Raw genomic sequence first — 20,603 nt, forward strand, 5'->3', positions numbered from 1 at the left:
TTTGCTGGTGCCCATGATTTTATTTTTAGGTATTTTAAAAGAAATAAGATTTTTTAAGATATTGAGGTTATTGTTCAGGATCTTCATCTCTCGGTCATCATAAAGAACACCTACAAAGATCATCTCTGTCCCTGAAGGACTTATTCTTTCCTTCATTACACAGACAACTAATACCTGCAGTCCTATGTAACACCACAGATAACACAGTGATCACTCCCTGAGTACAGATAATGTAGTAGATGTTACCTGCAGTCCTATGTAACAACACAGATAACACAGGGGTCACTTTCTGAGTACAGATATTATAGTAGATGTTACCTGCAGTCCTATGTAACACCACAGATAACACAGGGGTCACTTTCTGAGTACAGATAATATAGTAGATGTTACATGCAGTCCTATGTAACACCACAGATAACACAGGGATCACTTTCTGAGTACAGATAATGTTGTAAATTTGACCTGAAGTCCTATGTAACACCACAGATAACACACAGTGATCACTCTCTCAGTACAAATAATGTAGTAGAGGTGACCTGCAGTCCTATGTAACACCACAGGTGACAAGTAGTGATAACTTTCTGAGTACAGATAATGTAACAGGTGTTACGTGCAGTCCTATGTAACACCAAAGATAACGCTGTGGGAACTCCGAGAACAGATGATGTAGTAGATGTTACCTGCAGTCCTATGTAACACCACAGATAACACAGTGATAACTCTATAAATACAAATAATGTAGTAGATGTTACTTGCAGTCCTATGTAACACGACAGATAACAGTGATAACACACGAATAATATAGTAGATGGTTTCTTCAGTGATAAGTCTCTAAGTAAATAGATAATCTTGTAAAACTTGGTTGCAGTCCTATGTAAAGTGACATATTACCATAAACGGTGCCAAATGAAAAACTCATCTCTGCTACATCTATATATCTCAATTATACTTGTCCTGAGCGGAGAGTTCAGCTGACATACAATAATTCCGTGTAATAGGATCATAGTCAGAACTTCTTCTCCCCGTCTCTTCCTTATTCTCTGTAATGGATTTTGGCTGGCGGCAGGACGCTTAGTAGTTATAAATTAAGGAAACAATGTAATAGTTCTTGGCATAATCGTTCATCATTTTAAACGACTGTGAGTTGGATCATCTCACCAGGAGACGACTGACTGAACACCTGACTAATGGCTCGGGAAGCCATGTCTTCGGCAAATCATTGTCCCAGGTAAACTCAGCAGGAGAAACTTCTCCCTAGTATTGTGCATCTCGCCCCGGGGTACTGACCACCCAACTAGACCTGTGAACAGCCCTGGGAATACAAGTGTGGGCACTCACCCAAGATTTCCACTCAAGGGCTGGTCCTGCCGGACTCCTGCTAATGGGAATGGTTTTCCTGCTGTGAAAAAAGTGCAGGAACTCAGTCCCCATGCGTTCCAGAACCCTGGTTGCCACCTTTCTTGAAAAAAAAATACCGAACCAGGTGACACCAACCCTAGCTACACCACTGGCCATGCTAATTGTCATTATTAATTACATATGCATGACATCACAGGAAGTGACATACAACACATATGCCGGTGAAATCTTGTCCTCTTCTGACCCCTATAACTCTTATTTTTCTGTATACAGGGCTGTACAAGGGTCATTTTTTTTTTGCGCTGTGATCTGTAGTTTTTAACGGTATCATTTTTTTTTTTTTATGGGATTATTTGATTGCTTATTGTTAAATTTGGGAGTTGCAGTTAGCTACGAAGTACAACTCCCAGCATGCCCTGGCACAGCCTATGGCTCTGCAGCTCTTTAGTGATATTCTTAAGGTAATAATAGCGGTTCCCTTTAGTGACTCCCTGTATGTAGTAATAGCAGTTCCCTTTAGTGACCCCCTGTAGGTAGTAATAGCAGTTCCCTTTAGTGACCCCCTGTAGGTAGTAATAGCAGTTCTCTTTAGTGACCCCCTGTAGGTAGTAATAGCGGTTCCCTTTAGTGACCCCCTGTAGGTAGTAATAGCAGTTCTCTTTAGTGACCCCCTGTAGGTAGTAATAGCGGTTCCCTTTAGTGACCCCCTGTAGGTAGTAATAGCAGTTCTCTTTAGTGACCCCCTGTAGGTAGTAATAGCAGTTCCCTTTAGTGACCCCCTGAAGGTAGTAATAGCAGTTCCCTTTAGTGACCCCCTGTAGGTAGTAATAGCAGTTCCCTTTAGTGACCCCCTGTAGGTAGTAATAGCAGTTCCCTTTAGTGACCCCCTGTACGTAGTAATAGCAGTTCCCTTTAGTGACCCCCTGTAGGTAGTAATAGCAGTTCCCTTATAGTGACCCCCTGTAGGTAGTAATAGCAGTTCCCTTTAGTGACCCCCTGTAGGTAGTAATAGCAGTTCCCTTTAGTGACCCCTTGTAGGTAGTAATAGCAGTTCTCTTTAGTGACCCCCTGTAGGTAGTAATAGCAGTTCCCTTTAGTGACCCCCTGTATGTAGTAATAGCAGTTCCCTTTAGTGACCCCCTGTAGGTAGTAATAGCAGTTCCCTTATAGTGACCCCCTGTATGTAGTAATAGCAGTTCCCTTTAGTGACCCCCTGTAGGTAATAATAGCAGTTCCCTTTAGTGACCCCCTGTAGGTAATAATAGCAGTTCTCTTTAGTGACCCCCTGTAGGTAGTAATAGCAGTTCTCTTTAGTGACCCCTGTAGGTAGTAATAGCAGTTCTCTTTAGTGACCCCCTGTAGGTAATAATAGCGGTTCCCTTTAGTGACCCCCTGTAGGTAGTAATAGCAGTTCTCTTTAGTGACCCCCTGTAGGTAGTAATAGCAGTTCCCTTTAGTGACCCCCTGTAGGTAGTAATAGCAGTTCCCTTTAGTGACCCCCTGTAGGTAGTAATAGCAGTTCCCTTTAGTGACCCCCTGTAGGTAGTAATAGCAGTTCCCTTTAGTGACCCCCTGCATGTAGTAATAGCAGTTCCCTTTAGTGACCCCCTGTAGGTAGTAATAGCAGTTCTCTTTAGTGACCCCCCTGTAGGTAATAATAGCAGTTCTCTTTAGTGACCCCCTGTAGGTAGTAATAGCAGTTCTCTTTAGTGACCCCCTGTAGGTAATAATAGCAGTTCCCTTTAGTGACCCCCTGTAGGTAGTAATAGCAGTTCCCTTTAGTGACTCCCTGTAGGTAGTAATAGCAGTTCCCTTTAGTGACCCCCTGTAGGTAATAATAGCAGTTCCCTTTAGTGACCCCCTGTAGGTAATAATAGCAGTTCTCTTTAGTGACTCCCTGTAGGTAGTAATAGCAGTTCTCTTTAGTGACTCCCTGTAGGTAGTAATAGCAGTTCCCTTTAGTGACCCCCTGTAGGTAATAATAGCAGTTCTCTTTAGTGACCCCCTGTAGGTAGTAATAGCAGTTCTCTTTAGTGACCCCCTGTAGGTAGTAATAGCAGTTCCCTTTAGTGACCCCCTGTAGGTAATAATAGCAGTTCTCTTTAGTGACCCCCTGTAGGTAGTAATAGCAGTTCTCTTTAGTGACCCCCTGTAGGTAGTAATAGCAGTTCTCTTTAGTGACCCCCTGTAGGTAATAATAGCAGTTCTCTTTAGTGACCCCCTGTAGGTAATAATAGCAGTTCTCTTTAGTGACCCCCTGTAGGTAGTAATAGCAGTTCCCTTTAGTGACCCCCTGTATGTAGTAATAGCAGTTCCCTTTAGTGACCCCCTGTATGTAGTAATAGCAGTTCCCTTTAGTGACCCCCTGTAGGTAATAATAGCAGTTCTCTTTAGTGACCCCCTGTAGGTAGTAATAGCAGTTCCCTTTAGTGACCCCCTGTAGGTAGTAATAGCAGTTCCCTTTAGTGACCCCCTGTATGTAGTAATAGCAGTTCCCTTTAGTAACCCCCTGTATGTAGTAATAGCAGTTCCCTTTAGTGACCCCCTGTAGGTAATAATAGCAGTTCCCTTTAGTGACCCCCTGTAGGTAATAATAGCAGTTCTCTTTAGTGACCCCCTGTAGGTAATAATAGCAGTTCCCTTTAGTAACCCCCTGTATGTAGTAATAGCAGTTCTCTTTAGTGACCCCCTGTAGGTAGTAATAGCAGTTCCCTTTAGTGACCCCCTGTAGGTAGTAATAGCAGTTCCCTTTAGTGACCCCCTTTAGGTAGTAATATCAGTTCCCTTTAGTGACCCCTTTTAGGTAGTTATAGCAGTTCCCTTTACTGACCCCCTTTGGGTAGTATTAGCAGTTTCTTTTAGTGACAGCCTATAGGTAATAATAACAGATCCCCTTTAGTGACCCCCTTTAGGTAATAATAGAATTGCCCTTTAGTGACCTCTTTTAGATAGTAATAGAATTACCCTTTAGTGACCCCCTTTAGAGAGTAATAGCAGTTCAGGTAGTAATAGCAGTTCCCTTATAGTGCCCCCCCCCCCTCTATAGGTAAAAATAGCAGTTCACCTTTAGTGACCCCCTTTGGGAAGTAATAGAATATCCCTTTAGTGACCCCCTTTAGGTGGCAATAGAATTGCCCTTTAGTGACCCCCTTTGGGTAGTAATAGAATTGCCCTTTAGTGACCCCCTTTAGGTAGTAATAGCAGTTCAGGTAGTGAAAGCGGTTCCCCTTTAGTGGCCCCTATAGGTAATAATATCAATTTCCCTTTAGTGACCCCTTTAGGTGGTACAGTAATAGAATTGCCTTTTAGTGACCCCTTTAGATACTCCTTTTAAGGGTATCTGGCACAAAGATGTTGGCAGTGGGTCTGGTAAGTTATGAGGTGTGGTCTCCATGGATCAAGCACCTCCCATAAGGTGCCTTTTGCCGTCCAATTTGTCTCCTTGCCATAGTGCCGTGGTCTCAAACTGTGGCCCTCCAGATATTGCAAAACTTCAACTCTCAGCATGCCCGGACAGCCAACGGCTGTCCGGGCATGTTGGGAGTTGAAGTTCTGCGACATCTGCAGGGCCACAGTTTGTGACGACCGCCATAGTGCATTCTGGTGCCATCTCTTCCCCAGACAAGTCATGCCCACCAGCCGCCTACATGACGTGAAAGAAAAATATGAAGTTAGTGGGTATCCATCTTTCTGACACTCCTCCAGATGACTTATCAGAAGGAGAAGGACTCGCTCTCTTTTTACACTCTTTTACTAGTGCCAACATCACAGAGAGTCACAGAGCATAGTGATGTGGCGGCCTGACGAAGGTCTAAGTGGGGACCAGCTAGGGACCGGCCTGGTGAGAATAAGATTTGGTAGGCCTTGGTTTAAGTGGAGAGGCCTGGGTTGGTGGGGTTAATTGAGTTAGCAGAAGGAGGAGCTAACTATGCTGGTGGGGAGATAGGGGGAGAGGTTAACTTGGAGAAGGGAGGAGCCTCACATTTGGTTAGAGAGCGGTGAGGATTCTTATATTTGATGTGACAGAGGGAAAGAGCCTGATATCTTGTGAAAGAGCAGCGCAGAGCTTCACAATCAGCCAAGAGTCTCTCATTTGGAGAGAAAGTATCCAGAATCTCTGTAGGTCCCGTACTACAATACTGTATATAGAAGAGAAGGAAAAAATCTATAAAAAAAATCTTTTCCATCTTGCACAACTAACAAGAGTCTCTCCATGGGTGGCATGGCCTGGTTACTTCTCGCCCTTCCTCTGTTGGCATAAACTTATCAGATTCATAGATTTCTTGTACTGAAGGATCAGAGGTATATCTTTAGCCACTAAAAGTCTAGCCACAAAAAATACATTTCTGTGGGCCATTGCAGCTTTCGTTACTGGGGGTCTGCACATTAGGTGGTAGTCCTTGCCTCAACAATGCACTTTGATGTGGTGTCTGGGAGTGTTCCCGTGGTGGTGTGCGCTAGGTAACTACTCGAGACAAGGGGTTATTTGGGAGGAGAAAAGGGGATATGTGTCTGATCTTGGGTGTCCGACTTCTAAGACCCCCTATGATCTCCAGTACGGGGACGGATCTCCCTGAGAACTCCAGCCCCAGAGATGAGCAGTACAGCTCAGCAGAACATACATTTGGTCACTGTCCCTTTTACTGAATGCTTCTTTAGTAGATATACGGAAGGAATAAATCTTTAGTGCTTTCTTAGTATATGTATGTAAGAATCAAGGCTTTCTAGCTGTAAAGTTATCAAGCCCACTATAGCTACTAGACAAGGATGTCCCCTTCACTCTTTGGTGGCAATCTGTGACACGAGACTCAGAGAAGCATATTCAGTGAAGTCATCCCTGACTTTGACAGACAGGCTGGCACTGGTACCACCAGAAGTCCAAAATAAGCCAGTGAATTTCAGAAAGGTCCTTGTTTAGCTCAATCCTTTCTGGAAATATTCTTCTCTTGGAGGCTTAAGCAATGTACAAGTGAATCTAGGCTTAAAGGGGTACTCCGGTGAAATTTTTATGTTTTTTAAATCAACTGGTGCCAGAAGGTTGAACAGATTTGTAAATGACTTCTATTTAAAATTATTAACCCTTCCAGTATTTATCAGCTGCTGTATGCTCCAGAGGAAGTTCTTTTCTTTTTACATTTCTAGTCTAAGCACAGTGCTCTCTGCTGACTTCTCTGTCTATCTCGAGAACTGTCAAGAGCAGGAGCAAATCCCCATAGCAAACCTCTCCTGCTCTGGACAGTTCCTGAGACAGACAGAGGTGTCAGCAGAGAACACTGTGGTCAGACAGAAAATAAATTAGAAAATAACTTCCTCTAAACTATACAGCAGTTGCTAAGTACTGGAATGATTAAGATTTTTAAATAGAAGTAATTTACAAAACTGTTTAACATTCTGGCACCAGTTGATCTAAAAAAAATAGTTTTTCACCAGAGTACTCCTTTAACCATTTAGAGACATTAGGTGTACATATTCACACTACCCCCTCTTCCACTGCTGCTGAGCATGCTGCATACCCAGTGGGTCTTAACTGCTATTTGCAGCCAGGACCCACGGCTAATGTCGGACATTGCCAATCATGGCGATTTCCAAGAATAACCCCTCAGATGCAAAGATCACAGTTGCCTGCGGCATCTGAACGACATCAGGATAAAACACTGCCAGCTAGCTCAGGGAGCTGATTGGGACCACTGCGTTGAAATCACGGGGTCCCAATCAGCTGAGAGGATGGACGAAGGGTCCCAACCTGCCTCTATCCTGTCCGATTGGTGCTCCAATGCTCCAGGAAGCCATGACGGCCTACACTAATGGAGTGCTGATAACACTGATCAAGGCTGTGCAATTACCCAGCATATACAATCGCAATACCCTCCTATGGGGGCAGGCGTTAGCTGTGCGGGGATGAAGTTTTGCTGGGGGATGAAGGGATGCTGGGGGATGAAGTTTTGCAACCTCAGGAGTTTGAGACCACTGACATAGACCTTGTTTTATTCAAAAGCAATATAATTTGTTAAACTATAAAACCCATAACTTCCATCTTTAGATCAAGTAAACCCTTTGTCTCTTTTCTTGACAGGAAGATGGGTGTGCTAATGTCCAAGAGGCAGACCGTGGAGCAAGTACAAAAGGTTAGCATTGCCGTCTCCGCGTTCAAGGATGGACTGAAGGACAGACCGCCCAGTAAAAGGAAATCTGAGGCCTGCATCAGAAAAGGGAGTAAAGCAGATGTGCTGGACCAAGTGCTGGAGGAAGAGAAAGATGAGAACGAATCCAGGCCCGATTCACCTTGTCAGTCTCAGCCACGGCAAGAAAACCCTACAAACCGGGCAGCTTGGGAAAGACTAAGAGACGGGAAAGGAGTAGAACCTGATGAGTTTTATAAGTCCAAACGTTTCGCCCCTCCGGCCTTTATCAGGCCAACCCGTGCTCTCAATGATGATGAACCTATGGAGATGAAGCTGGACCAGCGGGAAGAAGTGGGTAAAGTCAACAATAAAGTTAAAGGGGGTTATCCAGGAATCGGAAAACAGATAATTTCTTTCAAAAACAGCTTCCTGTGTGTCCCCAGGTTGTGTGCGGTATTACAACTTGGCTCCATTCACTTCAATGGAACTGAGCTGCAGAACCACACCCAACCTGGAGACGGACAAGGAGCGGTTTTTGAAAGAAATTAGCTGTGTTTTTTTAAATTCCTGGATGACCCCTTTAGGCTGTCAAATTTTAAAGAAAAATTTAGGTTATAATAGAGTTCTAAAATTCTGGTAAATCCAAAGCCCCATAACTATGAGTGAATCCACAAAATCCAGAAAAACGCATTTCAAATAAGTTATGAATTGATTTGCCTTTTGCCCAATGAAATAAGTATTTCATCACTTTGCCAAACATCACTTGGTGGCAAAACCCTTGTTGGCAATCACAGAGGTCAGACGCTTCTTGTAGTTAGCCACCAGGGTGGCAGACATCTCAGGAGGGATTTTGTCCCACTCTTCTATGCAGTTCCTCTCCAAGCCTTTAAAGGGGTACTCTGCCCCTAGATATCTAATCCGCTATCCAAAGTATAAAGGAAAAAATGTCTGATTGTGGGGATCCCGCTGTTGGGAACCCCCGTGGTCTCCCTGATGCACTTGGCGTCACAGCCCCTCCCATACACTTGCATTGAGGGGGCATGGCAGCGACGTCACAAGCGGGGCGTTACCGTGACATCACGAGCCTCCACCCCGCATCATCATTCATCCGGCATGGAGCGAAGTTTGCTCCATGCACCGGATGTCTGGGATGCAGCAGCTGAGAACGAGTCCCCAGCGGCGGGACCCCCACGATCAGACATCCTATCCCCTATTTGGATAGGGGATAAGATGTCTAGGGGTGGAGTACCCCTTTAAGGCTTTGAGGCTGATGTTGCCACTTCAGCACCATAATGTACTCCTTCTTGAGTCACTCCTTTGTTGCTTTGGCCATGTGTTTTGAGTCATTGTCATGCTATAATACCCATACGTGATCCATTCCCAATGCCCTGGCTGAGGAAAGGAGGTTCTCACCCACTATTTGATGGTACATGGCCCCCTCTATCGTCCCTTTGATGTGTAAAGTTGTCCTGTCCCCTTAGTAGAAAAACATCCCCAAAACAAAATGTTTCCACCTCCATGTTTGACAGTGGGATGGTGTTTTTGGGGTCATAGGCTACATTCTTCCTCTTCCAAATACTAAGAGTTGAGCTGATGCCAAAGAGCAAGATATTGGTCTCATATGACTACAACACTTTCACCCAGTTCTCCTCTGAATGATTCAGATGTTCATTGATTAATTTCAGACAGGCCTGTTCATGAGTTTACCTGAGCAGGGGGGCCTTGCAGACACTGCAGGATTTCAGTCCTTCTTGGTGTAGTGTGCTACCAATGGTTTTCTTGGTGATTATGGTCCCAGCTGCCTTGAGATCATTGATAAGATCCTTCTGTGTAGTTCTGGGGTGATTCCTCATTGTTCTCATGATCATTGAGACTCGACGAGGTGAGATCTTACATGGAGCCCCTGACCGAGGGAGATTGACAGATATTTTTCTTCAGTTTCTTTGGGGAATTGGGGAATAATGGCACCGACTGTTGTAAAATTCTCCCCAAGCTGCCTGGCAATGGTTATGTAGCCCATTCCAGCCTTGTGTTGGTCTACAGTCTTGTCCCTGACATCCTTGGACAGCTCTTTGGTTTTGGCCATAGTGGAGAGTTTGGAATCTGATTGAAGCTTCTGTTGACAGGTGTCTTTTATACAGGTAACTAGCTGAGATTAGGAGCACTCCCATTAGGAGAGTGCTCCTAATCTGAGCCTGTTATCTATAAGACACTTGAGAGACGGAAATCTTGCTGATTGAAGTTAATCAAAAAGGCAATGCTAATAGATATTGGTTTTGGTCTAATTCATCAACCCCTGCCACCAAGTGTCATGCATACACTGATCGGTGACGCATACAGTGAGTACATGTCTACTCACTTCACATTTGCTCGGGCAGTTGGTCTCGAAAGCACTTTGCTATACCGGTGATTGGTGACCCATACAGTGTATGCATCACTGATCACTACAGTACATGAGCTGGGACTACAGGCATATGCAGGAGTATGTGCTCTTGTACATACTTTCCACAGTGCACTACGCTCAAAGGGTAATGCTTCATGGAAACAAAGCAGTGTGCAGCCTATCAAGTTGGCAGACACTATGTAGGAAAAGATTTTACATGGATTTTCTACGTCAAGGGGTTGCCAAGTCCGAAACCCCTGCAATGTGAAAAGGTTAAGTGTACCATCATACAGTGACCAAGTAGCACCTATATACATAGTAATCTGATAGCAGTGTTGTACAAGTGCTGTGCCAAGATAGCTGTGACGCTCACGAGGGCAACTGTGGAGCTACAATGCCGACAGAATGCACTAGAGCAGTGGTCTTCAACCTATGGCTCTCCATATTTTCCAGTATGCCTTAGCAGTTACATGTTCTAGCTTCAAAAAACCAAGTGAGCCCCAGATTGAAGACCACTGACCCAAAAGAAGTAGATTAAAGGGGTAGTTCGGTGGAAATTTTTTTTTTTTTTTTATCAACTGGTGCCAGAAAGTTAAAAAGATTTGTAAATTACTTTACTATTAAAATATCTTAATCCTTCCAGTACTTTTCAGCTGCTGTATGCTCCACAGGAAGTTGTGAATTTCTTTTCAGTCTGACCACAATGCTATCTGCTTACACCTCTGCCCATGTCAGGAACTGTCGAGAAGAGAAGCAAATCCCCATAGAAAACCTTTCCTGCTCTGGACAGTTCCTGATACGGACAGAGGTGGCAGCAGAGAGCACTGTGGTCAGACTAGAAAGAACAACTCAACTTCCTGTGGAGCATACAGCAGCTGAAAAGTACTGGAAGGATAAAGATTTTTCAATAGAAGTAATTTACAAATCTGTTTGACTTTCTGGCACCAGTTGATTTAAAAAAAAAAATGTTTCCCATTGGAGTACCCCTTTAAGCTTTACCACTAGAAAGAGGATATCTCTAGGCCTGAGCAGACACTTACATAGCAAAGCAAGTATATTACCATATGATATGTGAGGCCAGGGAGTATATTATTTCATTCTGGTGCATTTTTAACTCTAGAAACAGGGTGACATATACCAGCTGCCATGGTGCCCCTATTGTTTGCCATGCTGATTTTTCCTGAATTGCTGTTTAATGTATGTGAGTTCCTGAGGCCTTAAATCTCTGCTCCAGTGATTCCTTTATTCTTTTTGTTCCGCTGTAGAGAGGTTCTTGAAATGCATCATACCCCGGAAAGTAATTCGGTTTTTCAAATTCTTGATTTGGGTGATAGCAAAGAGCCAATAAATCAGCACATGACCGCTGCAGCACGCCGCCTCTCCAAATATATTATCCATAGCCCAGCACTTAGCTGTCGGAGACTGCCGGGATCAATACCATAACAATTTGGATCAGTATTTCAAAGCTCAATACATCAGCTCAACTCTACAGACCTGGCAGAACTAGAATGTTGAATGTTGATTCTTTAACCCCATTCTTCACTCAAGGTCCTATCTGAATGAAGAGTTTTATGTCGTGTAGAGCAGAGGTGCCCAACCTAGTCCTCATGGCCCAGCGACAGTCCTGATTTTTAAGTTACTCCATTGGAATAGAACAGGAAAAATAAGGACGACAGAAATGATCTGTCTTCCTAATTTTTGACTTGATCCAGCGTTGCTAAAACACTAGTATTATTAGGATTCCATAAAATCAATGTACATGAAGGTGATCAAGGGCGTGCACACGCTCAAAACATGTCCGTCTAGTCTGGTGATCAAGGGCGTACACACGCTCAAAACATGTCCATCTAGTCTGGTAATCAAGGGCTTGCACACGCTCAAAACATGTCCACTTAGTCTGGTGATCAAGGGCGTGCACATGCTCAAAACATGTCCGCCTAGTCTGGTAATCAAGGGCGTGCACATGCTCAAAACATGTCCGCCTAGTCTGGTGATCAAGGGCATGCACACGCTCAAAAGATGTCCATCTAGTCTGGTGATCAAGGGCATACACATGCCCAAAACAAGTCCGTGTAGTCTGGTGATCAAGGGCGTGCACACGCTCAAAACATGTCCGTCTAGTAAGGTGATCAAGGGTGTGCACACGCTCAAAACATGTCCGTGTAGTCTGGTGATCAAGGGTGTGCACACGCTCAAAAGATGTCCATCTAGTCTGTTAATCAAGGGCGTACACATGCTCGAAACATGTCCGTCTAGTCTGATGTTTGTGCAGCATGGTGGTGTGTCGTAGTGATGAGCAGCATAGGCCATATTCGAATTCGCGATATTTTGCAAATATTTGGACAAATATTCATTCTATATTGGTGAATTTTGCATAATCGCTATGTTTGTTCTGTTTTTTTTTTCATGAGAAAATTTGTAATGAAATTCGCAAAGTGTGCATGCACAATTATATCTTTCACTTAAAAAAAGGTAGGGATCAGTGTCCAGTCTGGAAGTGCCAATATTTGCATAAATATTCACATAAACGTTGGCATAAATTCACATAAAAAAACAAAATAAAATTAATATTCGTCACTACAAATATATATCACTATATTCTAAATATTCACAAAATCGCGAAGTGCCGATATTCGCGGTAAAAATTTGCACAACACTGTGTTGTCCTTCGTTTACATGGATTTCATGGAATCCAATAAAGACTATTGTTTTAACCTAATGTTTTAACCTGGACTGTTGGTGAATCCTTGTAGAGTGGGTTGGGGACCTCTACTCTACACAACATCAAACTCTTAAATGGACACTCTCATTAAAATTAATTGTTGCTATTGCACTCCTTATGGTAAATAAAACATTTTTCTAATGTACTTTGCTTAAATTTTTATAGTTTTCTATGTTTTATTTGTGTTTAAAAAAGCTGCCACTAGGTGTCTCCCTACTTGTCCAGAGCACATTCCCTCCTCCCCCCCCCCCCCCCCCCCCCCATCTTTTGCACAGACTTTGGACTCCTGCTGGCCTGGCAGAAGTCCAAAATCAGGAAATGCAGTTTGGAGTGCTGAAGGCGGATGTGTGCAGCCTTAGCCAATCATAGCTCGTCTCACACTGAACTGCTCTGGGCTGTATGTAGCAGAGTGATAACGCGGTGACGCAGCAGCGATCCCGGGGCTCCCCAGCAGCGGGACCCCAACGATCTGACATCTTATCCCCTATCCTTTGGATAGGGGATAAGATGTCTAGGGGCGGAGTACCCCTTTAAAGCTAGGGGCGGAGTACACCTTTAAAGAACTAACAATTGTAATGGGAAAACATGGTGCTTAAAGTACACTCTGGTAATTTTGGGTGGAAAGATTGTCCACCCTAGTGACCATTGTTTTTTTACTTGACTTGTACCCAAGAAATGATCCTGTGGTGAGCAGGAGAAATTTCCAAGAGATGGAGCTAACATGATTCCGGCGCCTCCCTCCTTATAGATGAACCTCAGAATCCCTAGGCATGGCTTCATGGCATTCATCCCCGTGATAGTAAAGATGTATGTTATTGGGTGTAATCTATTGTTTAATCTCTGCAGATCACCAATGATGAGATGTGTGAGATCTGCGAGGTCTGGACAGCGGAGAGCCTCTACCCATGCAGAATTTGTTTCCGTGTTTTCCATGATGGCTGCCTTCACCGTATGGGATACCTGCACGATGACAATGCACTGGAGGTGACAGAAATGGCTCATACAGAAACAGGCTGGAGCTGTTATTACTGTGTAAGTGAACCATATTTCACTGTTGGGTGCCTGCTAGGGTTCTGATGAAATCTCAGGGCGCCAATGGGTTGCTGTGGCAGCTGGTGGCCTTCTCTGTGACTCCAGTGTAACAAAGTTTAAAATACATTTTTATGTTCATCCAGCACTGAGTGCACTTCTGGGACCCACAGCTAATGCTGGACATTACCGATCAGGCTGATGTCGGGCATTAACCCTATAGATGCTGTGATAAAACGTGGTCAACCACTATTTTCCATCCGACAAAAAAATGAAAACGTGAATTGACCAAAACGGGTGAAAGTGTTGGATACAATTTGTGAATGTAAATTGGATATGTCTTGTTATACGATTCTAAATGATTGGTAAATAGAATTCAATGGATACATCTAGATATACAATTCTATATGATTTATGTATAGAAGTCAATGGATACAACTAGATATACAATTCTATGTGATTTATGACTAGAAGTCAATGGATACGACTAGATATAAAATTCTATGTGATTTATGAATAGAAGTCAATGGATGCGACTAGATATACAATTCTAGGTGATTTATGAATAGAGGTCAATGGATACGACTAGATATACAATTCTATGTGATTTATGAATAGAAGTCAATGGATACGACTAGATATACAATTCTGTGTGATTTATGAATAGAAGTCAATGAATACGACTAGATATACAATTCTATGTGATTTATGAATAGAGGTCAATGGATACATCTAGTTATACACTTCTATATGATTTGTGAGTAGAAGTCAATGGACACGTCTAGATGTAAAATTCAATACGATTTGTGAATAGAAGTCAATGGATACATCTAGATATACAATTCTATTCGATTTGTGCAGAGAAGTCAATGGATATGTCTCGATATATGATTCTATAATATAGAATCTATATGATATAGAATCTATATATAATATAATATAGAATCTATATGATTTTTGTATAGAAGTCATTGGATGTGTCTCGATATAGGATCCTGTATGATTTGTGAATAGAAGTCAATGGATATGTCTAGATATACAGTTCTCAATCAATTTAGGATAAAATCATATGAACTCGACGGATGTATGTGAATGCATTCTTATTTAAACATCAGATTTACAATTCCTACTGTAAACTACAAACCTGTGAAAATGTAAATGAGTGATCATAGATACCGAACCAGCAGGGATTGCCGGTTGCTAAGAAGAACCAACATGAATTGTGACTTCATCCCTCCCTGTCGGTGACTATTATTCAGTGTTATATATAGACATTACACGTAAAGCCATCTTTAAAGTTAAAACTAGTTTAATCATTATGATGGATGTTGGATTTCTCAGTCAAAGTAACCGCAGGGGGAAAAAAGGAGAAAAAATGATCACTAAAGTGTAATGTATGAAAGCAACAATTGTTATTTCCATCACAAACAGCCAATAAAAGAGGATTAACTACAAAGGCCCCCATTGATCACCTACATGAGATGCCGAGATCCAGGCCTCCGCTTTCAAGTCTTATAAAAAGATACCGTATGTTCTCTGCCTATTTTTATATTCCCCAAAGCGTCTGATAAGATAAGAGAGAATAGACCGATAGAGAGAGAATCAGCTGGGATTCCTCCCGGGGAAGAGCCGCTCATCTAGGGCAGCGGAGGGTAATGTGCAGAAAGACGGTGAAAGAAAACTCCTCTGCAGGTCACCGAGCCAAGGAACTGAGGCCTCAGCAAAAACATTCATTAAAGGAGAATTGCGGTGAAAAAAAAGGTATACCCTATCCCCAGGATAGGGGATAAGTGGCTGGTGGGACCCCTGCACTCTCACTGAGGAGCACGTCAAGTCTACTGGAAGACGCCACGCCCTCCATTCATTCCTATGGGAGCGCCGATGATTCCCCAGTGCTGTACGCGGGGAGCTCCCATAGATATTTGAGTGCGTGCTGGCTGAAGCGCGCCTCTCACTGAGTGCGGGGTCCCGTCCCAGTGATCACGGGGGGGGGGGGTCCCAGCACTCAGACGTCCGAGCGCTGGTAATTTGGTAATATTGTGACAGGGTTGTCTGTCCAGGGCTCTGTACCTATAGGCAAAATAGGCAGCCGCCTAGGGCGCCCTCTTGATGGGGGGCGCCGCTCTGCCTGCCACAAGAAAGTTAAACAACCAACATCTGAACCACTCCCTCAGCCAGCAGCATAAGGAGGAAGTTTGTTTCAGTGTGTCACCCCAGTAGTAAGAAGATTACACGAGGAGGGGGCTTGTTACAGTGTGTCACACCAGATGTAAGGTTGGGCGTGTCAAAGTGTGGTCCAATGGGTGGAGTCAAGGGGGAGGCAAAATGGCAAAATTAGCTTTTGCCTAGGGTGGCAAAAATCCTTGCAGCGGACCTGGTCAGGGAGCTAAAGTTAGTCGGTGTGTATTGGCAGGTGTCATTTCTGAGGCCCGCTGTAAGAGTTATTGTCGGGGGAAGCGTCCCGCCATGCGTTTCACTCCTCAACGGCTGCCTGATCTAACTGAAAGCGGGAGACAGGCTTCAATCATAGCCCATTATTGTCTGTGTCTGTATTCTGATATCAGTTAAAGGGGTACTCTGCTGCTTAGCATTTGGAACAAACTGTTCCGAACGCTGGAGAGAGCACCATGCCCCCTCATGACGTCACCCCCCGCCCCCTCAATACAAGTCTATGGGAGAGGATGTGATGGCTATCACGCCCCCTCCCACAAACTTGCATTGAGGGGGCGGGGCTATGACATCACGAGCTCCCGATGCCGGCTCCAGCACGTTTTCTTCCAAACGTTGAGCAGCGGAGTACTCCTTTAAGTTGGAAGTCCAGCCCTGAAGTGAAGTGCGTTGCTGTGTGCTTTACCCTGCTATACCATATGATTGCAGCCGGTCTCAGGACCAAATGACAAAAAAGCATCTCTGATGCTCTCATTTTCTGGTTGCTGGGGGTAAATGCATCAATTGCCACTGACTGGCAACAGCAAGGTCCCATTGACATTTTGGGCCCAGCCCTATTCTCAGCCACATTCCTCTTTATAGCACTGGGGCTCAATATGTACCATTAACACTCAGCCAATCACTGAGTGGGGGGGGGGGGGGGCAAAGCTGTAGCCAGTGATTGGTTGATTGGTTGAGCAGCAGTTGACGTGTTAACCCCTAGCACCTGAAAGAGGAGAGCACCTGGGACCAGGAGCAGTGAATAAATTTGGATTCTGTAAAAATTTCACAAAAAATTGGATTAGTTAAAATACTGTACGGTCATGCTGGGAGTGTTCATGATCACTGAGGGGCTCAGAGGTTAGCGGCAATGCTGTAGGCATCTCAGCTCCAACTCACTACATTCTCTAAACTGGAGCTAAGCACCTGGCCCAGCCACACAGTGTATTGCACAAGAGCGGGGACTCCCAACATTGACAAATGTCCTTTTTCCTCTACATACTTCACAATTGTGACACTCCCCGATCTGAATCCGAAACAAATCTAGACAGTCGAAATGAAACTCGGAAGACTTGCTTATCTCTAATTCGGACAATTAAGGAACAAGTGTGTGTGATGTCCCAGTATGGGATATAGTCCCCTACAGTACTTAGGCCCTGTCAGGTTGAGTCCCCCTGTGTTCTAGGGGCTCTCCTGCAGCGTCTCCCCCATAGTAATATATATATTATGTATAAAGGACCTTTGAGTTAATCACATGATACTTTTGTCACATGTTCAAGTCACATGTTTTGTTACCCAGAGAGCACCAGCTAACCAGGTGACCTGTAGCTAGCCAATGGGCTCCTTGTTCAGCTCCCCTTTATAAGGAAGAGAGGAGCTGCAATCTGCCTCTTTTGCTCTTGCGATTCATTCTCTGCTGAGGTCCAGTCCAGTCCAGACATCTTAGAGCCAGTGTCCAGCACATCTGGAGGACTCAAGCCTAAATTAAAACCACATGTCAGTAAGTCAAGTCATCTCTGTCTGTCGTCACTATCTTCAGTCAAGTAAAGCGTGGCTGTGCCAAAGTCTGTCAAAGTCACTGTAAGTCCTAGCAAGCTGTGAGGTTCCCTGTGTAACTGGTCACCTCTCTGGGATCCTGGCCTAGGTGTAAAGACTGTACCATCTGTCTACCTCAGTAAAGCTACCGTTAACCCTGAGCTGGCCTTGGACTCTTATTTGCCCTGCCTAACTAGGACTAGCGGAGCTACCTTCGGGTGGTTATATAGGCAAACACACACATTGGCGTCACAAACATTTAGGGGTGAATACCATCTGCCCCTAGGCTACAACATCTGCCCCATACACCTCACATCGCACCCCCTTGGCACACCACATGTGGTCCTCATAAATCTTGGTTGTTTTGGGTACTGTCAGTGTCATGTTGTAAAGAGCTGTGAGATGAAGACAGTACTGAGAGCTATAAGCTCGGGATCACATGGCTAAAAATGTCTCCAATGTCCGCCCGGCTCCGGTGGATGCTAGTGCTGCTAGGAAATGCATTGTCTCATAGAAACCGCAGAAAGAATTGGGATTTTTGTGGCAGAAACATGCTGCAGAAATTACACTGTGTTCACAGTGCAGCAGAATCCTATTAAAATCAGTGGGACTCTGCTGCAGAATGTCCGTGCGGAAATTCCGCCATGTGAACATACCCTAAGGGTCCGTATATGAAATGCCGCCATTGTTCTAGTAGTGATTTCTACAAACTGCCTGCGTGCAGCAGAACCATCAACATGAGGCCGTGGTCCCGCTCACTCCCGATTTTTTTTTTTACCAATCCCGCCCACTTCCGTAGGGTGTTTGCTCCCGCAACATTTGTGTCCAATCCCGCCCGATCCCGCTAAAATGTTTATCCAATCCCTCCAACTCCCGCTAACATAGGAATGTACAGACACTAGGGTGCAATGCTCTGCACATACTCCTCATTCATAGCAGTACTCCCATAGGGGGAGATTAATCAAAACCTGTCCAGAGGAAAAGTTGCTGAGTTGCCCATAGCAACCAATCAGATCGCTTCTTTCATCTTTCAGAGGCCTTGTTAAAAATGAAAGAAGCGATCTGATTGGTTGCTATGGGCAACTCAGCAACTTTTCCTTCCTCTCGACAGGTTTTGATAACTCTCCCCCATAGGGTATAATCTCATAGGGTATGTGCAGACTGCAGAGCATTGCACTCTAGGGTCTGTAGAAGACCCTACAAAATGGCGGGGGGAGCGGTGGCATGGGGAGGAGACAGTACTGGGAGGGGCACTGTGAGTGTCAGACAGTCAGTCACTGTCTCATTTCGAGTTATATTGAGGCTGATGTGTGATATTGTGGGACCCACAGGCATAGTGCCTGACTGCCCGCGCCCACCCGCCCACAGCAGCCTGCTGACCACCGACGCCCGCACGTTTTCGGTTTGGTCCCGCAGTTCCCGCGGGATCCCAATCCCAATGCAGGCCTCTAGTCCAGAGGACTAGAGACATCAGACATCAGTGGCGCTGATACAGGTCCTGAATTGGGGCTTGGACCTTAACCTTTAAGGGGTTGGAGCCACCCCCTTATAAGTGTGGGGGGGGGGGGGTATAATGTAGATGGTTAGCGAGTTTCTCCTCTTACCCGCTTCCCCTTTTACAGTGATTGCAGTCTGCATAACAAAGAGCTAAATTCACATCTGCATTTTCCGAGTAGACATGATGATGATGAGGAAGAGGAAGTTGAAGATGATGATAAGGATTATGATGATGATTATAATTATCCTTTATTAATATAAAACATACTCAATGTTTTCCAGTGTTGCACATGAAGTGAGAGAAAAAAAATCATTAATTCAAGTAACTTTGAAAGCGAATTAGTGCATGCGACACTGCTCAAAAAAATAAGTGAACACTTAAACACCACAATGTAACTCCAAGTCAATGACACTTCTGTGAAATCACACTGTCCACTCAGGAAGCAACACTGATTGACAATCAATTTCACATGCTATTGTGCAAATGGAACAGACAACAGGTGGAAATTATAGGCAATTATAAAGACACCCCCAATAAAGGAGTGGTTCTGCCGGTGGTGACCACAGACCACTTCTCGCTTCCTATGCTTCCTGGCTGATGTTTTGGTCACTTTTGAATGCTGGCGGTGCTATCACTCTAGTGGTAGCATGAAATGGAGTCTACAACCCACACAAGTGGCTCAGGTAGTGCAGCTCATCCAGGATGGTACATCAACGCGAGCTGTGGCAAGAAGGTTTGCTGTGTCTGTCAGCGTAGTGTCCGGAGCATGGAGGTGCTACCAGGAGACAGGCCAGTACATCAGGAGATGTGGAGGAGGCTGTAGGAGGGCAACAACCCAGCAGCAGGACCGCTACCTCTGCCTTTGTGCAAGGAGGAGCAGGAGGAGCACTGCCAGAGCCATGCAAAATGACCTCCAGCAGGCCACAAATGTGCATGTATCCACTCAAACGGTCAGAAACAGACTCCATGAGGGTGGTATCCACAGGTGGGGGTTGTGCTTACAGCCCAACAGCGTGCAGGACATTTGCCATTTGCCAGAGAACACCAAAATTGGCAAATTTGCCACTGGCATCCTGTGCTCTTCACAGATGAAAGCAGGTTCACACTGAGCACATGTGACAGATGTGACAGAGTCTGAAGATGCTGTGGAAAACATTCTACTGCCTGCAACATCCTCCAGCATGACCGGTTTGGCGGTGGGTCAGTAATGCTGTGGGGTGGCATTTCTTTGGGGGGGCCGCACAGCCCTCCATGTGCTTGCCAGAGGTAGCCTGACTGCCATTAGGTACAGAGATGAGATCCTCAGACCCCTTGTGAGACCATGTGCTGGTGCGGTTGGCCCTGGGTTCCTCCTAATGCAAGACAATGCTAGACCTCATGTGGCTGCAGTGTGTCAGCAGTTCCTGTAAGAGGAAGGCATTGATGCTATGGACTGGCCCGCCGGTTCCCCAGACCTGAATCCGATCGAGCACATCTGGGACATCATGTCTCACTCCATCCACCAACACCACGTTGCACCACAGACTG

General features: G+C 44.7%; 1 protein-coding gene across 2 annotated transcripts in view; it reads left to right on the forward strand.

Moving 5' to 3' along the window:
• PHF24 (PHD finger protein 24) overlaps positions 1-20,603 on the forward strand; it is a 146,513-nt gene that overhangs the window by 82,882 nt on the left and 43,028 nt on the right. Inside the window, exons 2-3 of one of the 2 annotated variants that reach the window (XM_056547404.1) lie at positions 7,437-7,832; positions 13,433-13,618. In XM_056547404.1, coding sequence (XP_056403379.1) covers positions 7,437-7,832; positions 13,433-13,618 — 582 coding nt within the window. Of the gene's footprint in view, positions 1-7,432; positions 7,833-13,432; positions 13,619-20,603 lie in introns of both variants that reach the window. The other variant, XM_056547403.1, reaches the window with a different exon arrangement.

Source organism: Hyla sarda, chromosome 1 (assembly GCF_029499605.1).
Source record: "Hyla sarda isolate aHylSar1 chromosome 1, aHylSar1.hap1, whole genome shotgun sequence".
In the NCBI taxonomy this organism is placed as follows: domain Eukaryota; kingdom Metazoa; phylum Chordata; class Amphibia; order Anura; family Hylidae; genus Hyla; species Hyla sarda.